A 13,893-nucleotide genomic window follows, 5' to 3' on the forward strand; every position below is an offset into this window, starting at 1 on the left:
ATCCTGCCTAAGCCCCCTTTCCATCCCCTCCCACCAGGGAGAAAAGCAAAGAGAAAAGCAAGCCAAGGGCCAGGTTCCCTGTGCCCTGGCCAGGGCTGCCTTAGAGTTGCTGAGCAGGAAGAGCTTCCCCGGAAAGGAGGGAGCCAGGAGTGCCCATAACAAAACTTGGACAAGGAAGACGTCTGACTTTCCTGAAAACTTTTATGCTTCTCTTTTCCATGTTGCAACACTTCTCCATGCCATTAATTGCAAATGGACCTCACCTCTAAGATCTATGACTTAGCAAGTTTTAGACTCTGTGAAAAACCATGAGTTACACGCAGTTTGTCTTCCCTTGTTTTGCTTGGAAAACAATGCTGGAGACATAATTGCAGTGCTTGGGTGAGGCACGAATTCTAGAGTCAGGGAATGTGCTCCACTAGTGTTTGACCCTCAGCAGGGACAATCCACAACAGCAGCCAAGCGGATTGCTGTGCCACTGTGCAGCAGTCAAGCCTCTGGACCTGGGCTGAACACGGCAAAGTTCCCGTGTTTGGACAGACTCAGGGGCTGCCCCCGGGGGCGCGCGGGGCTCGGCCGTGGGGCGCGCGGGGGCGAGCGGGGAACGGACAAACGGCCACTCGGACATATGGCCACTGGGACTAACGGCCCCGGAGCTTCAGTTGCAGCGGCGGCAGCGACGGCAGTGGCAGCAGCGGCGGCAGCGAAAGAAGAGACTCTACGACTCTCTCCGTCCCTTTCCCCTGCTCCTCCTCTCCCTCTCCCCCTGTCCCACAGCCTCTCCCGCTGTCCCTTTCCCTGTGTCCCCTCCTTTCCCGGTGTCCCTCTCCCCCTGCCAGCCCGGGCCATGCCCCAGGCTCGCCCCCGGCCCCGGCCGGGGCTGTCCCCTCCCCGCCCCTGGGCGTCCCGCCGCGCTCTCGGCTCCGCCCGGCTCTGGCGGGCCTGGCTGTGGCGCTGCTGGGCGGGCATCAGTGGCTGGGGCTGGAGCGGCATCGTCACCCTTTGGCTCCGCCTGTTCCGAGCCTGGCCCCGGCTGTCCCGACGCAGGGTCCGGTGCCGACCCCAGCCCCAGCCCCGACCCCGATCCCGGCTCCGGCTCCTCCCGGGGCCCGCGGAGGACACACGCGGCTCGGCCGCTCCCGCCGCCTCCGCTGCGCCTTCCCCGGCCCGAGCTCCGCCGCTCGGCAGTCCGGCCGCCGGCCCCGAGCCGCCCGTGCCCCGTTCAGAGGGGGATGCCCGGCTCGGGGCGGTGCAGAGGCGGTCGGGGGCCGTGTGTGGCCCCGGGCCGAGCGCTGACGGCCGCGTGTCGCCCGCAGGGAAGGCGCAGGAGGCCCTGCAGGAGCGGTACCGGCTTGGTGAGCTGCTGGGGACAGGCGGGTTCGGCAGCGTCTACGCGGGGACGCGGCTAGCGGACGGCGCCCCGGTGAGTGGCTAGCGGAGGAGGAGGAGGAGGAGGAGGGTGGGGCTCGGCAGGGCGGGCGGAGGACGAGGAGGAGAGCGGGCAGCGAGCTGAGCCTGCTGCTCCCCTTGGCTTGCAGGTGGCCATCAAAAGTGTGTCACGGAACCGCATCCGTCATTGGGGCGAGCTGGTGAGTGCGCGGGGCCAGCGGCAGAACCCGGGGCATGCCGGGCGGGGATAAGCCTGGGCCCGGCAGGGTGGAAACCGCCAGGAGTCCTGGAGGGAGAGCGGGCGAGGGGTGAGCGGGGGAGGCAGATCATCCCGGGCTGGGTGAGGGGTTCCAGAGCCCCGACACAGCTTCAGCCCCACTGATGGCATCGTGGTCCTCCTGCAGCCCGATGGCACCAGAGCACCCCTGGAGATCGTGCTGCTGGATAAAGTGTCCACTGGGTTCCATGGCATCGTCCAGCTCCTGGAGTGGGTTGAGCTCCCCAACGACTACCTGTTGGTGCTGGAGCGCCCGGAGCGGTGTCAGGACCTCTGGGATTTCCTGGCAGAGCGGAGGTTCCTGCCGGAGGAGGAGGCGCGGGGGATGTTCCGGCAGGTGCTGGAGGCCGTGCAGCACTGCACCAGCTGCGGGGTCCTGCACAGGGACATTAAACCAGAGAACATCCTCATCGACCTGTGCACCGGACAGGCCAAGTTGATTGACTTTGGCTGTGGCACCTTCCTCCAAGACACAGCCTACACCCAATTTGCAGGTGAGACCTCCCAGGGGATGCTCCTGGGCATCTCATGGCCCAGCCTGGGTGTAGCACCAGGGCCTCCTCTCTAGCTGCCAGGCATGGGATTAACTCTTCAGCAAAGTTACTTTGGGGTGGGGGTAGAAGAGGGGCAGCTTGCAGCCCTGTTGACCACCTTCACTCCCACTGTGCCCTGGGCTGGGGCTGGGGCAGCCAGTCCAACAAAAACCCCAATGAGTGCAGCAGTGAGGGGGGTCAGACCCCATGCCCCAGCCAGTTTGGTGTGCAGGTGAGGAAGGACTTGGACTGCTCCAGTCCCCTTGTTTGCCTTGGCTTGTAATTGTTATTTGGGGGCAATGCAGGGAGGGATGAGAGTGTGGTTTTCCCACCACTGGGAATGGTTTTACTTTGCATGTCATGATTGGACCTCCCCAGGGCTTCTGCTGCCTCATTCCAACCCCAGTGGCTTCTTTTCCAACCCCAAGTTTGTCCATGAGTAACAGGTGCTGGCGAGAGGGCAGCAGGTCACCCTGTGTTCCCCTGGTGCAGCCCCCACATGCCCAGGGATGCTGGGGCGAGGCTCTGGGAGCAGCAGCATCCCCTGATGAACTCCATCTGTATTCCACAGGAACCCTGTCCTACAGCCCACCAGAATGGACCCAGCTCAGATGCTACCACGGCGAGGCAGCAACGATCTGGTCCCTGGGCCTCCTGCTGTACCACCTGGTCGTTGGGAAGCACCCATTCAGGAGAGGCTGGAAGATCATCTGGGGGCGGATCTTGTTCCCACGACGGCTTTCTCAAGGTGGATCCTCATCTCTGTGGCACAGGGGGAATAGCAGTGTTGGGAGAGAGCAGCAGGCTCATGAGCATCCCGCTCTGGCAGCTGCTGAGGAGGTGGCACATGTCCTGCTCTCCTCCAAAACAGAGAATCCATGGGGAAGGCACAGCTCTGAGCACACCCAGCATGGCCTGGGCATGGGAATGGGGCACATCGGACAGGACCCTTCTCCAACGGACTGGCATTTTCTGGTTTCTCTTCACAGAGTGCCAAGATGTTATTAAGAGGTGTCTGTCCATGCAACCCTTGGACAGGCCATCGTTGGAAGACCTCTTCGATGATCCCTGGATGCAGGATGTTCATGTGCCCTAGAAGAAGGGAGAGATCCACGTGCACAGTTTGATCCAGGGGCCTGGCAGGTAACAGTTCCACACATCTCTTGGCAATAAGAAGCAAAGCAAACCAGACTTTTTTGACCTGCTTGTAGCTCTGAGCAGGGATTATCAGAAGGGAACTTGCAGCTCTCGTGCTGGAGCTGAGCTGGAGATCTGCTCTGGCAAGCACTGGTGGCCACCATCCACCCTGGTTTCACTTGTCTGGTTCATTGTTGTCTGGGACCCTGGGCAGAGCACTGACAGCCTGGTGTGGCCCCCAGGGAAGGAGCAGGAGCCCCTGGAGAAGCTGTACCAGGTGGAGCTGCAGCTGGAGACACCAAGGAGGACCTCAAGGATGACAACCTCTTCCTCAACCTGGCGATGTGCAAGCTGAAGATGATCAGCTTTGACTCAGGCGCTTTCTTCAAAGGCATGCTCCACACCTGATTTACAGGTGAGTTCAACACCCGGGGATGCTCCCACATCTGTGCATTGCACACCAAAAGTGTGCATTGGCACCAAAAGTTTTCCCTTTTTGCTGGGGTGGATGCAACAACTTCTTCAGTTGTCTGCCAAGCTGCTCTTTGGCTCTGGGCAGCTGCTGAGGAGGTGGATCTGCCATGGCTGGCTGGAGGCTGGGCACATGTCCTGCCCTCCTGCTCTCCTCCCACAGGCAACAATGATGGGGAGGTTTGGGCACAGCTCTGAGCACAGCCAGCATGGCCTGGGCACTGCAGGCAGTTGGGACAAGGGGGACAGGGGTCTTCAGCTGATGGGCAGTTTCTGGTTTCTCTGCTTCCAGCAGGGCTCTGAGGATGCTGAGGCTGCTCTGGGCTCTGCCAGGGCTCTGCTGGGGCTCAGCCCTGGGCACAGCTGGGCCTGCTCTGCCCTCCCATTGCTCTGACAGCTTTGCATCAGACGAGCCTGTTCTGAGCACACCAACAGAGCTTTGTGCTTGTGCAGGTGAGTGAGACTCTCCTGCAGGCCCAGAGATTGCAGAGAGGGATACACATCAATTGGCCAGAACCTAAACACTCCACAGTCCCAGCAGAACGCCTGTATCTCCACAGGATGTTTTGTCTGTCCCACCCTTCATTCCTTTTTGGGTTGGAATTGTGCAATTGCACTTTCTTCCTCCTCTAGAAGTGCCACAAGTGAGCCAAACCTGGCGAGCGGGCTGTTGTTCCTAAGGCAGTGCAGTCTGGAGTTGATGGATGAAGAATTGCCCTTCTCCACTTCCCAACCAGAGCAAAAAGCTGTAAGTGGGACTTTGCATCTTTATGAAACCACTGACAATTTCAGAGGGAATGTACATCTCATTCACAGGGTGAGAAGGAAGGGCATCTTCTTAATGAGATGGGGTTTAGCAGAATTTCGATTCCCAGTCCTGCTTGGAAATGGCAGGGCAAAAAGCAATTTCTTATTGCTTCAACCAGAATTTAAAATAACTTAATATTGGAAACAAAGCCCCAAAATCTGTTTAAAAAGGCTGCTGAGGTCAGTGAGATAGATCCATGCTATCAGCACAAAGTCAATAACTGAGTTCCCTTTTACAGAAGATCAGTTACTTCTTAATCCAAAGTTACAGAAGATTTTACACTACCCACTTGAGATTTGGTTTTATCTTTCACATTTCATCAAGTTTTGTTTTTTCTTTTCCACTTTTTTTCCCTAAAACAGAAAACCTGTCCTAAAAACGAAATGCCCTTTGCTCCCGGTTCTCATGTGAAGCAGCTCACTTCCTGCTGCCCCAGGGCTTGGGGCACTGTCAGCACCTCCTGCTTCAGCCACTGCTTCTGCTGGCATTGAGAGCAACAACCAAATTGTGGCTGATCCTGAGGGAGCAGCAGCAGTGCCTGGAGCTGATCCCTGAGTCTGGGGCAGGGCTGGACAAATGACCCACAGCAGCAGCAGCAGCAGCAGCAGCAAATGGAGCTGACTTTGAGCACAGCCCCTGCCACTCTTGCCTCCTGTTTGCAGTGGTGTCACAGCAGCCTGAGGCACCTGGGAGCCCTCAGTGCCAGCAGGGACTTGAGATGGCAGCCCTGGGCTCCTGCAGGTTGTGCAAGGAACGGAGCTGGGCACTCCCTGTCCATATGGAGCTTGCAGATGGAAAAGGCTGCTGTGCCCAGGCAGCTCCAAGGGCAGAGAAATGAGGATCTCGAGCACTTGATCTGGGCCAGTTCCACAGTCCTGGGCAGCAGCCAGCGAGCAGAGGGGGAACAGAGGGCACAGCAAGAGGGACAAAAGCAGTCAAGTGAAGAGACTGGAGAGAGCCAGACCTGGCAGAAGGAACAGCTGCTTCATTGCACTCCTGAAGAAAGCTCTTGGCTGTTTCAGAGCACTGAAAGACCTGAAGGGCAGAGAGGAGGCAACACCAAGCAATGCTCCTGTTTTCACACCCTCCCCTCTCAGTGTCCCAGAAGGAATTGGATGAACTGTATTCTTCTCTCTGAGTCATCTCGTCCACCATGAGCAGCTTAGCGCCAGGAGCTAAAGGGCCTGAAGCCTTAGGCCTCAAGAGCTGACCAAGAGGGAACTTTCTGAGCAAACTAATTCCACTAACATGGACCAAGCTAAATCCAGCAGATAGAATACTGGAATTATAGAATCCTTTCTGTTGGAAAGGACCTCTGAGCTCATCAAGTCCAGCCATTCACCCAGCACTCTCAGCCCAGCACTAAACCACATCCCTGAAGTGCCAAGGCCTGAACAAGAGGCCTGACTGAGGCCTGAACAACAGGCCCTGAGCCAAAGGTGACCTCTCCATGAACCTTCAAACCAAAGGTTATCTTTGTATCCACTCATTACTGAAATATGCGTGATCATTAGCATTATGATAGATGTATCCACTCATTAGTGAAACATTGACTTTTCTGTATTTAGAAGCCAGACAAGGTCATGAAATCCAACATCTGGCCTGGTTTGGGGCGTGTATGGTCAAAGTCAACTCCCTTGGTTCCTCCTTGAGCCCTGGCCAGGCTTTGGGAGAAACCAAACAGCAGAATGAATCCAGATGTTCCTGCACTGGAAGTGCTGTCAGTTTGTTTGTTCAGCACTCTCCCAGCGAGGTTGGAAGCCTCACCTGTGGCTGGACACAGCTGCAGGAATTCCCAGCGTCCAGAGTGGCTCTGCAGCCCTTGGCTATGACAGCTTCCCCAGCTGATGTGTGGGTCTGGGTGATGGTAAAGTCTGAGGGTAACTGGTGATGGATCTTTCTAAATCATTACAGGCAATCTTTTGTGGTGATGATTGGGTGCATTGCTGAGCTTCTCCTGTTGTGATTCTTTGCTGCTTTGAATATAGGAAATTGCACTGATTCCTTCAGTTGGTGTCTGTGTCTTTGGTGCTGGCCCTGCCCACTGGTAAAACAAAATTGGCATAGTCTGTCCAGATCACAGCAAAATGTCACTTTTTAAATATAAATGCAAGGAATCATTCCCATCCAAGATTCCTCCTTGGGAAGACCTTCCCTATAGTTCTCTGGCTCTGGAGTGGGCTGAGGTCAGAGCACTGTGTGAGCAATGGGGAAGTCAGCTAAGAGAATCTGATCTGCTGGATGTATTAAAATGCATCCAAAATTGCATACAGAAAAAGGAAAAGATCTTGTGAGTTTGGGAAGATGAGGATAAATTTTGTTAACAGTATATTGTAAAAAGCACCAACAGAAGGAACAATTGTTTTTGGAATTGTTGCTCCCACATGGAGCAGCAGAAGTTTTTAATCTTGAGCTCAGATTTCCTTGTGCAAGTGAAATAATATAATAAATAAATAAATAAATAAATATATAAAATAAAACTTATATGTAAAAATATAATTAAAATATGTATATATATATATATATATACAAACTAAATAATAATGTGAAATAATGCTGACACTAATAATTTGTTACCTTTTGCTGCTCAGGGATGTAATACTAAATACCCTACAGAAAATGTTTGGCCAGGACCTGAACGTCAGTGGGAAAATTGGCGAGTTTATGTATCATGAATAAAGGAGGATGGGATGAAATTGGCTATTTTCATAGGGTTTTCTGATATTGTGATATGGAATCCTTTGTCTGTTACTGTGAGAAATAAAGTGATTAAGGCTGCTGGGTTTTTCATATACCAATCTATGCACAAGCTGTAGGATTTGTTGAATGGATGGAGGGTTTGTTAAAAGAGCAGATGAAAAAAAGAGGAGATGGGAACCTTTCCTGATGGAGAACCCCTTAGATGTCCACTCCAGGAGCTGCATGGCTGGATCTTTATGCATTAGATTTAATGAGGATAAATCAGAAGCAAATGAGAGTTATCAATACCAAAACAGGAATTCAGATCCTCCAGGACACTCTGGTTTGATAACTGCTCACTGGAGCTTGGCTTTGAAAAGTGTTCATGTCATGGGACGAGAAATTGATACAGATTATCGAGGAGAAATTCAAGTACTTCTATTAAACAATAGTGAACAACATTGGATTATGCAACCCCATGACAGGGTAGAATGATTATTGATATTGTAGTTTTTAAAACAATTGTGAAAATAGGAGATCTACTGCAAATCTCTACTGCTTGTGGAGATAAAGGGTTTGAATCCAGCAGTCCTAATGATGCAGCCAAGGTGTGGGTCCAGAGGCCAATTCGCCCTCCCGAGCCTGCTGAAGGAACAGCTCTGGGGAAATTAAAACACTGTTTGAATCCTGAAACCTGGGCAAGAACAATGGGAATATGTCCCTGCAGCCAAGTGTTCCATAGGAGAACAAGTAGATGTTATAGGATGCTGTTTCACAGATCCTGCCAGACCAAATCTCCCTGTTTGCCCCAATGTTCCCTTTGGAAAATGCTCTGATCCACAGGGCTCCATGTGAAGGCTGATGTGACCCTGAGTGCCTTCCACACGAATTCCAGCCAGGAGCCTGGAGCACCTCAAGGACTGGGACCTGGCAGCTCTCCAGCCAGAGGGGAAAGGACCCACCAAGCCTTGTTACCCACAGACACCGCGGTGAAGCTGAACAGCAAAGGACCTTGGGGCATTATTCTGGAATTAAAAAGGAGCCAGCTCCATGGACAATGGAATTATTGTTCCTAACTCAAATGAGATTGAAGAAAAAGAATGACTAACCTTGTCACTAAGGTACTGCTTATGTCTGTAAATTGTATGTTGGTAGTCAACCAGAATCTTTGTTTGCCAGAAACACCTCTGGAGTTTCACCAAGGGATTAGTCATGACAATTCTTATGGAAAATGTAAAGATTAATGTAACTCAAATACTCAGTGTAACTAATTGCTGGGTATGTTCTCAATTAATGTTGGGAGGAACAGGATTCCCTTGGAGGGCCCACGCTACAGGGTGACCAGAACTCTCTCACTGGGCTCTGACTCATAGTGGAGTCAGTGAAGGGATAATTAAACTGTGCTGTGGACCAGAGGAATGCATTTATCAATTTTACAGGATTCACTAGGATTTGCCTTCAGGAGAAACCTAACCTGTTATGGCTAGAGGCCACAGTGTGAAAGGATTTCTGTGCTGGAACATCACTCACAATGTCAGTAGAGCTTGGGGTGCTGGGGCTGCTCAGGGTCACTGTTACACCACTCTCAGCTGCAGTGCCACCCTTTTGGGTACTTTGACAACAATCACAGGGAGGAGTTGGGGCTATGAAAATACTTTCCACCCAAAGAGTGCCTTTGATTTCAGAAAGCCAAAGATTCTGGATCACCCTGTGCCCCATGTGCATTGCCTTGTCCTATGGAGTTACGTTAAGGAGCTAAATAGATTATTAGAAGAAGTAGCAAATGATACTGCTAAAATATTGAATAGCACATCCTATGAGCTCCAACAAACACAAATGGGAGCTCTGCAGAGCCACATGGCCTTGGATTATCTGTTTGCTGCCCAGGGAGGAGCCTGTGCTATTCTAGGACAGGAATGTTGCACTTGTATCAGTGATGGGTTTGAAGTCCAACAGTCAGGAATGACCTCAATAGAAAGAGCAGTAGAAGAATGGCAGAAAGAAGAAAATTCATCTGGGTGGGCTTGGCTTGATGGCTGCCAAACTGGAGGCTGCTGTGAAATGCATTTGTGGCAGTCACTGTAATCATGGCAGTGTGTGCACTTGGTGTGTTATGATTCCATGTTAGAGTTGTTGTAACACTTTGTGCTGAGAAAGAGAGCACTGAGATTGTCTGAAAAGAGACACAGTCTCAAGAAAAAAGGGGATTTGATAAAGAACAGAGAATAGGAACTAATTAGGCATGTTTCAAAAGGATTGTCAATTATAGCCCTGAGTAATGAACTTGAACAGCATTTAATTGAAGAACAATTAGGTGTAATTGCCTTTACACCTAATACCTAAATCTTAGACTCTGTTATTGAAAGAATTATTAGGAAGGTTGTAGTTCATCTGTAGCTCAAAGGACCAATTGAAGTACCAAGGCCTGAACAACAGGCCCTGAGCCAAAGCTGACCTCTAGATGAACATTCCAACCAAATATTATTTGTATCTGCTCATTAACAAAGCATTATTAGCAAAACAATCTATGGATCTGTTCGCTGGTGAAACCTGTATTTACCTTTCTGTATTTAGAAACCAGACAGTGCCACATCTGGCTTTGTTTGGGGGTGTAGGATCAAAGTCAACTGCCTTGGTTCCTCCTTGAGCCCTGGCCAGGCTTTGGGAGAATCCAAGAGGAGAGAATGAAACCAGATGTTCCTGCACTGGAAGTGCTGTCAGTTTGTTTGTTCAGCACTCTCCAAGCTGAGGTTGGAAGCCTCACCTGTGGCTGGACACAGCTGCAGGAATTCCCAGTGTCCAGAGTGGCTCTGCAGTCCTTGGCTGTGACAGCTTCCCCAGCTGATGTGTGGGTCTGGGTGATGGTAAAGTCTGAGGGTAACTGGTGATGGATCTTTCTAAATCATTACAGGCAATCTTTTGTGGTGATGACTGGATGCATTGTTGATGAGCTTCTCCTTTTGTGATAATTTGCTAATGATCATGTGCTTTGCTGAGCTTCTCCTTTTGTAATTCATTGCACTTTTGCAGTATATAAATTACACTATTCCTTCAGTTGGTGTCTGTGTCTTTGGAGCTCACCCTGCCCACCAGCAAAACAGGATCCCCTCCTGCCCAACTGTTCCCTGGGAAGACAAAAACCATCAGTCCAAATGTCCCCCCTTCCTCCTTGCTCCCCCCACATTTTACACTGAGCCTGATGTCCTGTGGTCTGGGATATCCCCAGGGTCAGTTGGGGTCACCTGTCGCCCTGTGTCCCCTCCCCAGCTCCCCCACACCCCCAGCCCCTCCCCAGCATGGCTGGACGAGGGGGACAGGAAAGGCCTTGGCTCTGTGCAAGCTCAGCGAGAACAAAACCATCTGTGTGTGATCAACCCTGTGCTCAGCACAGCCCCAAAGCACAGCCCCAGGAAAGCCCTGGGAAGGAAAGTCCCTCTGCCCCACCCAAAGCAGCACCCCATGGCCATCCAGCATCACCACGGCTCCACAGGCTGCTTTCTGACCGTGACAATCCCCATCCCAGCAGGGCAAAGGTTGTTTGCCATGGACCCAACCTCAGCAAAGTGTCTCCTGCAGGTTGTCATGGCATTGGAGAGTGGGAAGGGGGCTCTGTGCTGGTTGCCATGGCAACCTCTGTCCCAGTGATGCCCTATGGTGGTTGCCATGGCACCCGAGTCCAGCAGGGTCTCAGTGCAAGTGTCCCTGGCATCAGCCCCTCCAAGGGGTTTCCATGGCAACTGCCATGACAGGTGACCCAGGTGTGGTGTCCCATCGATGGTTGCCATGGAAACAGTCCCCAGCACTGACCCTTTCTGTCAGGCTGACCTGGCCTTTGGCCCTGGCACTGGGCTTTGCTGCTGGTTCCGCGGCGCCTGCCCAGCCAGCGCGGCACAGGGCAGGTGGCCATGGCACAAACCCCAGCCATGGATCCCCTGTGCCTCTGGGCAGTGACACCAGCCCTGAGCAATGGGCTGCTGTCGTGGGGTCGGTGAAGTGGCCATGGCAACAGCCCCTTGCAATGGCCCAGTGCAGGTTGGCATGAGAATCCAGCATCACAGCTGGCCCAGGGCAGGCCTGCAGTGCCCTTCCCAGCAGCCTGGCTGCACACAAGCACTTCCAGGGCTCTCTGCATTTCCCTTCCCCTCACTCTTGGCTCACTCACACACCTCTCAACAATCCCCTTGGTGCTTTGATCTGCAAGGAGTTCAAAGCTTGTCTGTCCTTCAGCAGTCGCTCTAATTGTGCCTTCAGCCAACTCTAGATTTGTGTTTATTGCAGAACTTCATGTGTGTCTAAAACATTCCTTGCAGGGTTCTGCCTTGGGGAAGGGGAACCTCCTTGGTGGCAGCTTGGGCTTGGCACACACTTGAGGAGGGTGTCTGTTTTCAGTGGGGAAACTTAGGAGTTAGAAGTTGCTTCAAAAAATAAAATATGAAAACCTCTACTTCCTTGAGTGCAGCCAGTTGTGCAAGCAAAGCAGGTCCCAGTTGAGTGAGGAGAGACAGGATGGGGTTGGGCTTTGAGGACCAGGGTTGTCCCCACTCAGACATCAAGGCACAGCTTCTCTGACCAAGCCAGACCTCCTTAGGGGAGACCCTGGATCAATGTCAGTCACAGAATGCTGCAATCACCTCTCCTCTACAGGGAAAAATAAACCCTTTAAACTAGGAATTTGGATGTATTAGATGCTCCTTGAAATATCTCTCCGTAACTAAAAAAAACCCCAGTTTTCTAATGAACTGCACTAGACCAGAGGGACATCAAGGCAGAGCCATGGTTTGTTGGGAGTCTGGATCAGCCCAAGGCTTTGTGTGCCAAGGCAGAGCCAGGCAGGATGCAGAGCTGTCAGGGAAAGAAGGGGCCAGCGAGGTGGGGCAGCCAGGGGATGACGACAGCCTGCAGGGACAGAGGCACAGGGCATGGACAGCGTAGGACAGCCTGGGCTGGAGAGGGCAGAGGGATGTGCAGGAGCTGCAAGGCCCTGACAGAGCCAACTTGTGCAGCACTTTGGCCATGGCTGCTGTCCCTGGCCCTGAGGCCAGCGGGACGCAAGTGACCCTTGCAGCCCTGGGGCCTCATGGCCTCTGTGTCCCTGCCCAGCAGCCTGGCAGAGGCCACCCCATGGTCCTGCCCTTGCCATTGCACATCCCCACATGCCAGTGCCCCGGGAAGAGCACTGAGGGAGGGACAGGATCTGCCTTGCCAGGGGCTGGGGCTCAGGGCTTGGCCCTTTGGATTCATGAAACTCATCCGGGTTGGCTCAGCATCAGAGACACCTTTGCCTTGCCTGTCCCCACCAGCCATCGGGGCTGTGTCAGAGAGCCTCAGAGCAGCTGTGATGTCAGAAAGGAGCTGTGTGACGTCACAGAGTGGGTTGTGCGAGGTCATGGAGCAGCTATGGCATCATAGAGGGGACTGTGTGACATCACAGATCAGCCTGTGACATCACAGTGTGGCTGTATGACATCCCAGGTTGGCTGTGAGGTCACAGAGGGCTGTGAGGCCACAGAGTGGGTTGAGACATCACAGAGCTGGCTGTGACATCAAAGACTGGGCTGTGAAATCACCGGTTGGTTGTGTGACATCATTGGGCAGGATGTAATGTCACATGGTGGTGATGTGACATCATAAAGCAGCCTGTGACACAGAGTGGGTTGTGATATCACAAAGAGGGCTGTGCGGCTGCAGAGCAGACTCTGCCATCATAGAGAATGGCTCTGTTGGACATAAGAGAGCAGGATGTGACATCACAGTGTGGCTTTGTAACATCATGGAGCAGGCTGTGTGATGTCACAGAGAAGGCTGTGAAATCCCAGAGTGGCTTGTGACATCACAGAGTTGCTGGGTGACATCCCAGCTGGGTTGTGACATCCCAGAGCAGGTTGTGATGTCGCAGAATGCTGGTGTGACACCCGAGGGCAGATTGTTTGACATCACAGTGTGAACTGTGACATCCCAGAGGGGCTCTGTGACATCACAGGTAGCTGTGTGACATCACAGGGTAGCTGTGTGAGGTCACTGGGGAGGTGACTCCACCCCAGCCCCCCCTCACAGTTTCCCCCAGAGAAGTCCAACGCTGCTCGTGCACAGCAGGGTCCCCTGTCCCCCCAGGTCCCTCCTGCCCCCAGTGCCACAGCCTCCCCCAGAGGATGTTCCACCAGATAGACCCCCAGAGCCTGACACAGGGACAGGGGGGACAGGGCCCTGGGGGCTGGGAGAGGGGGACAGGGACCCCCCAGCAGTGTCCCCGTGTCCCCCAGGGTGAGAGCCTGGCCCGGGGCTCCTTCACCCTCTTACAAATGAGGGCTTGAGAGCACTTAAAAAATCCCCAGCGAGGGATCAGCAAAAATCAGGTTTAATATTATGTGACAGTATGAGAAAATTCCTTGGCAAGAGTCACTCTGCTCCTGGCTGGACAGTTCAGGCACACCAAGGGAAAAAAGCAACAATGAAACCAAGGAAATTCAGGCAATCAAACCAGAAATGAACTGAGAACTGCCACTGTGTGTGTGTGTGTGTGGGTGCCTCTGAAAAAAAGACAGTGAGGGAAGAGATGAATATGGCCTAAAAGCTTGAGAGCCCTCAAACTCAACAAAACT

General features: G+C 52.9%; 2 protein-coding genes across 2 annotated transcripts in view; both read left to right on the forward strand.

The window, feature by feature from the left end:
* Positions 1–13,893, forward strand: part of LOC146424144 (uncharacterized) — a 502,567-nt gene that overhangs the window by 275,543 nt on the left and 213,131 nt on the right. The gene's annotated exons all lie outside the window — the stretch shown is intronic.
* On the forward strand, positions 1,233–3,745 carry LOC146424154 (serine/threonine-protein kinase pim-1-like). Its single transcript, XM_085043950.1, has 7 exons — positions 1,233–1,260; positions 1,317–1,423; positions 1,539–1,589; positions 1,794–2,160; positions 2,771–2,947; positions 3,189–3,342; positions 3,579–3,745. The coding sequence occupies exons 1-6, from the start codon at positions 1,233–1,235 to the stop codon at positions 3,293–3,295; spliced, it is 837 nt and encodes a 278-aa protein (XP_084900076.1). The 3' UTR covers positions 3,296–3,342; positions 3,579–3,745.

This window comes from Lichenostomus cassidix, unplaced genomic scaffold (genome assembly GCF_008360975.1).
Source record: "Lichenostomus cassidix isolate B80296 unplaced genomic scaffold, HeHo_3.0 HiC_scaffold_42, whole genome shotgun sequence".
In the NCBI taxonomy this organism is placed as follows: domain Eukaryota; kingdom Metazoa; phylum Chordata; class Aves; order Passeriformes; family Meliphagidae; genus Lichenostomus; species Lichenostomus cassidix.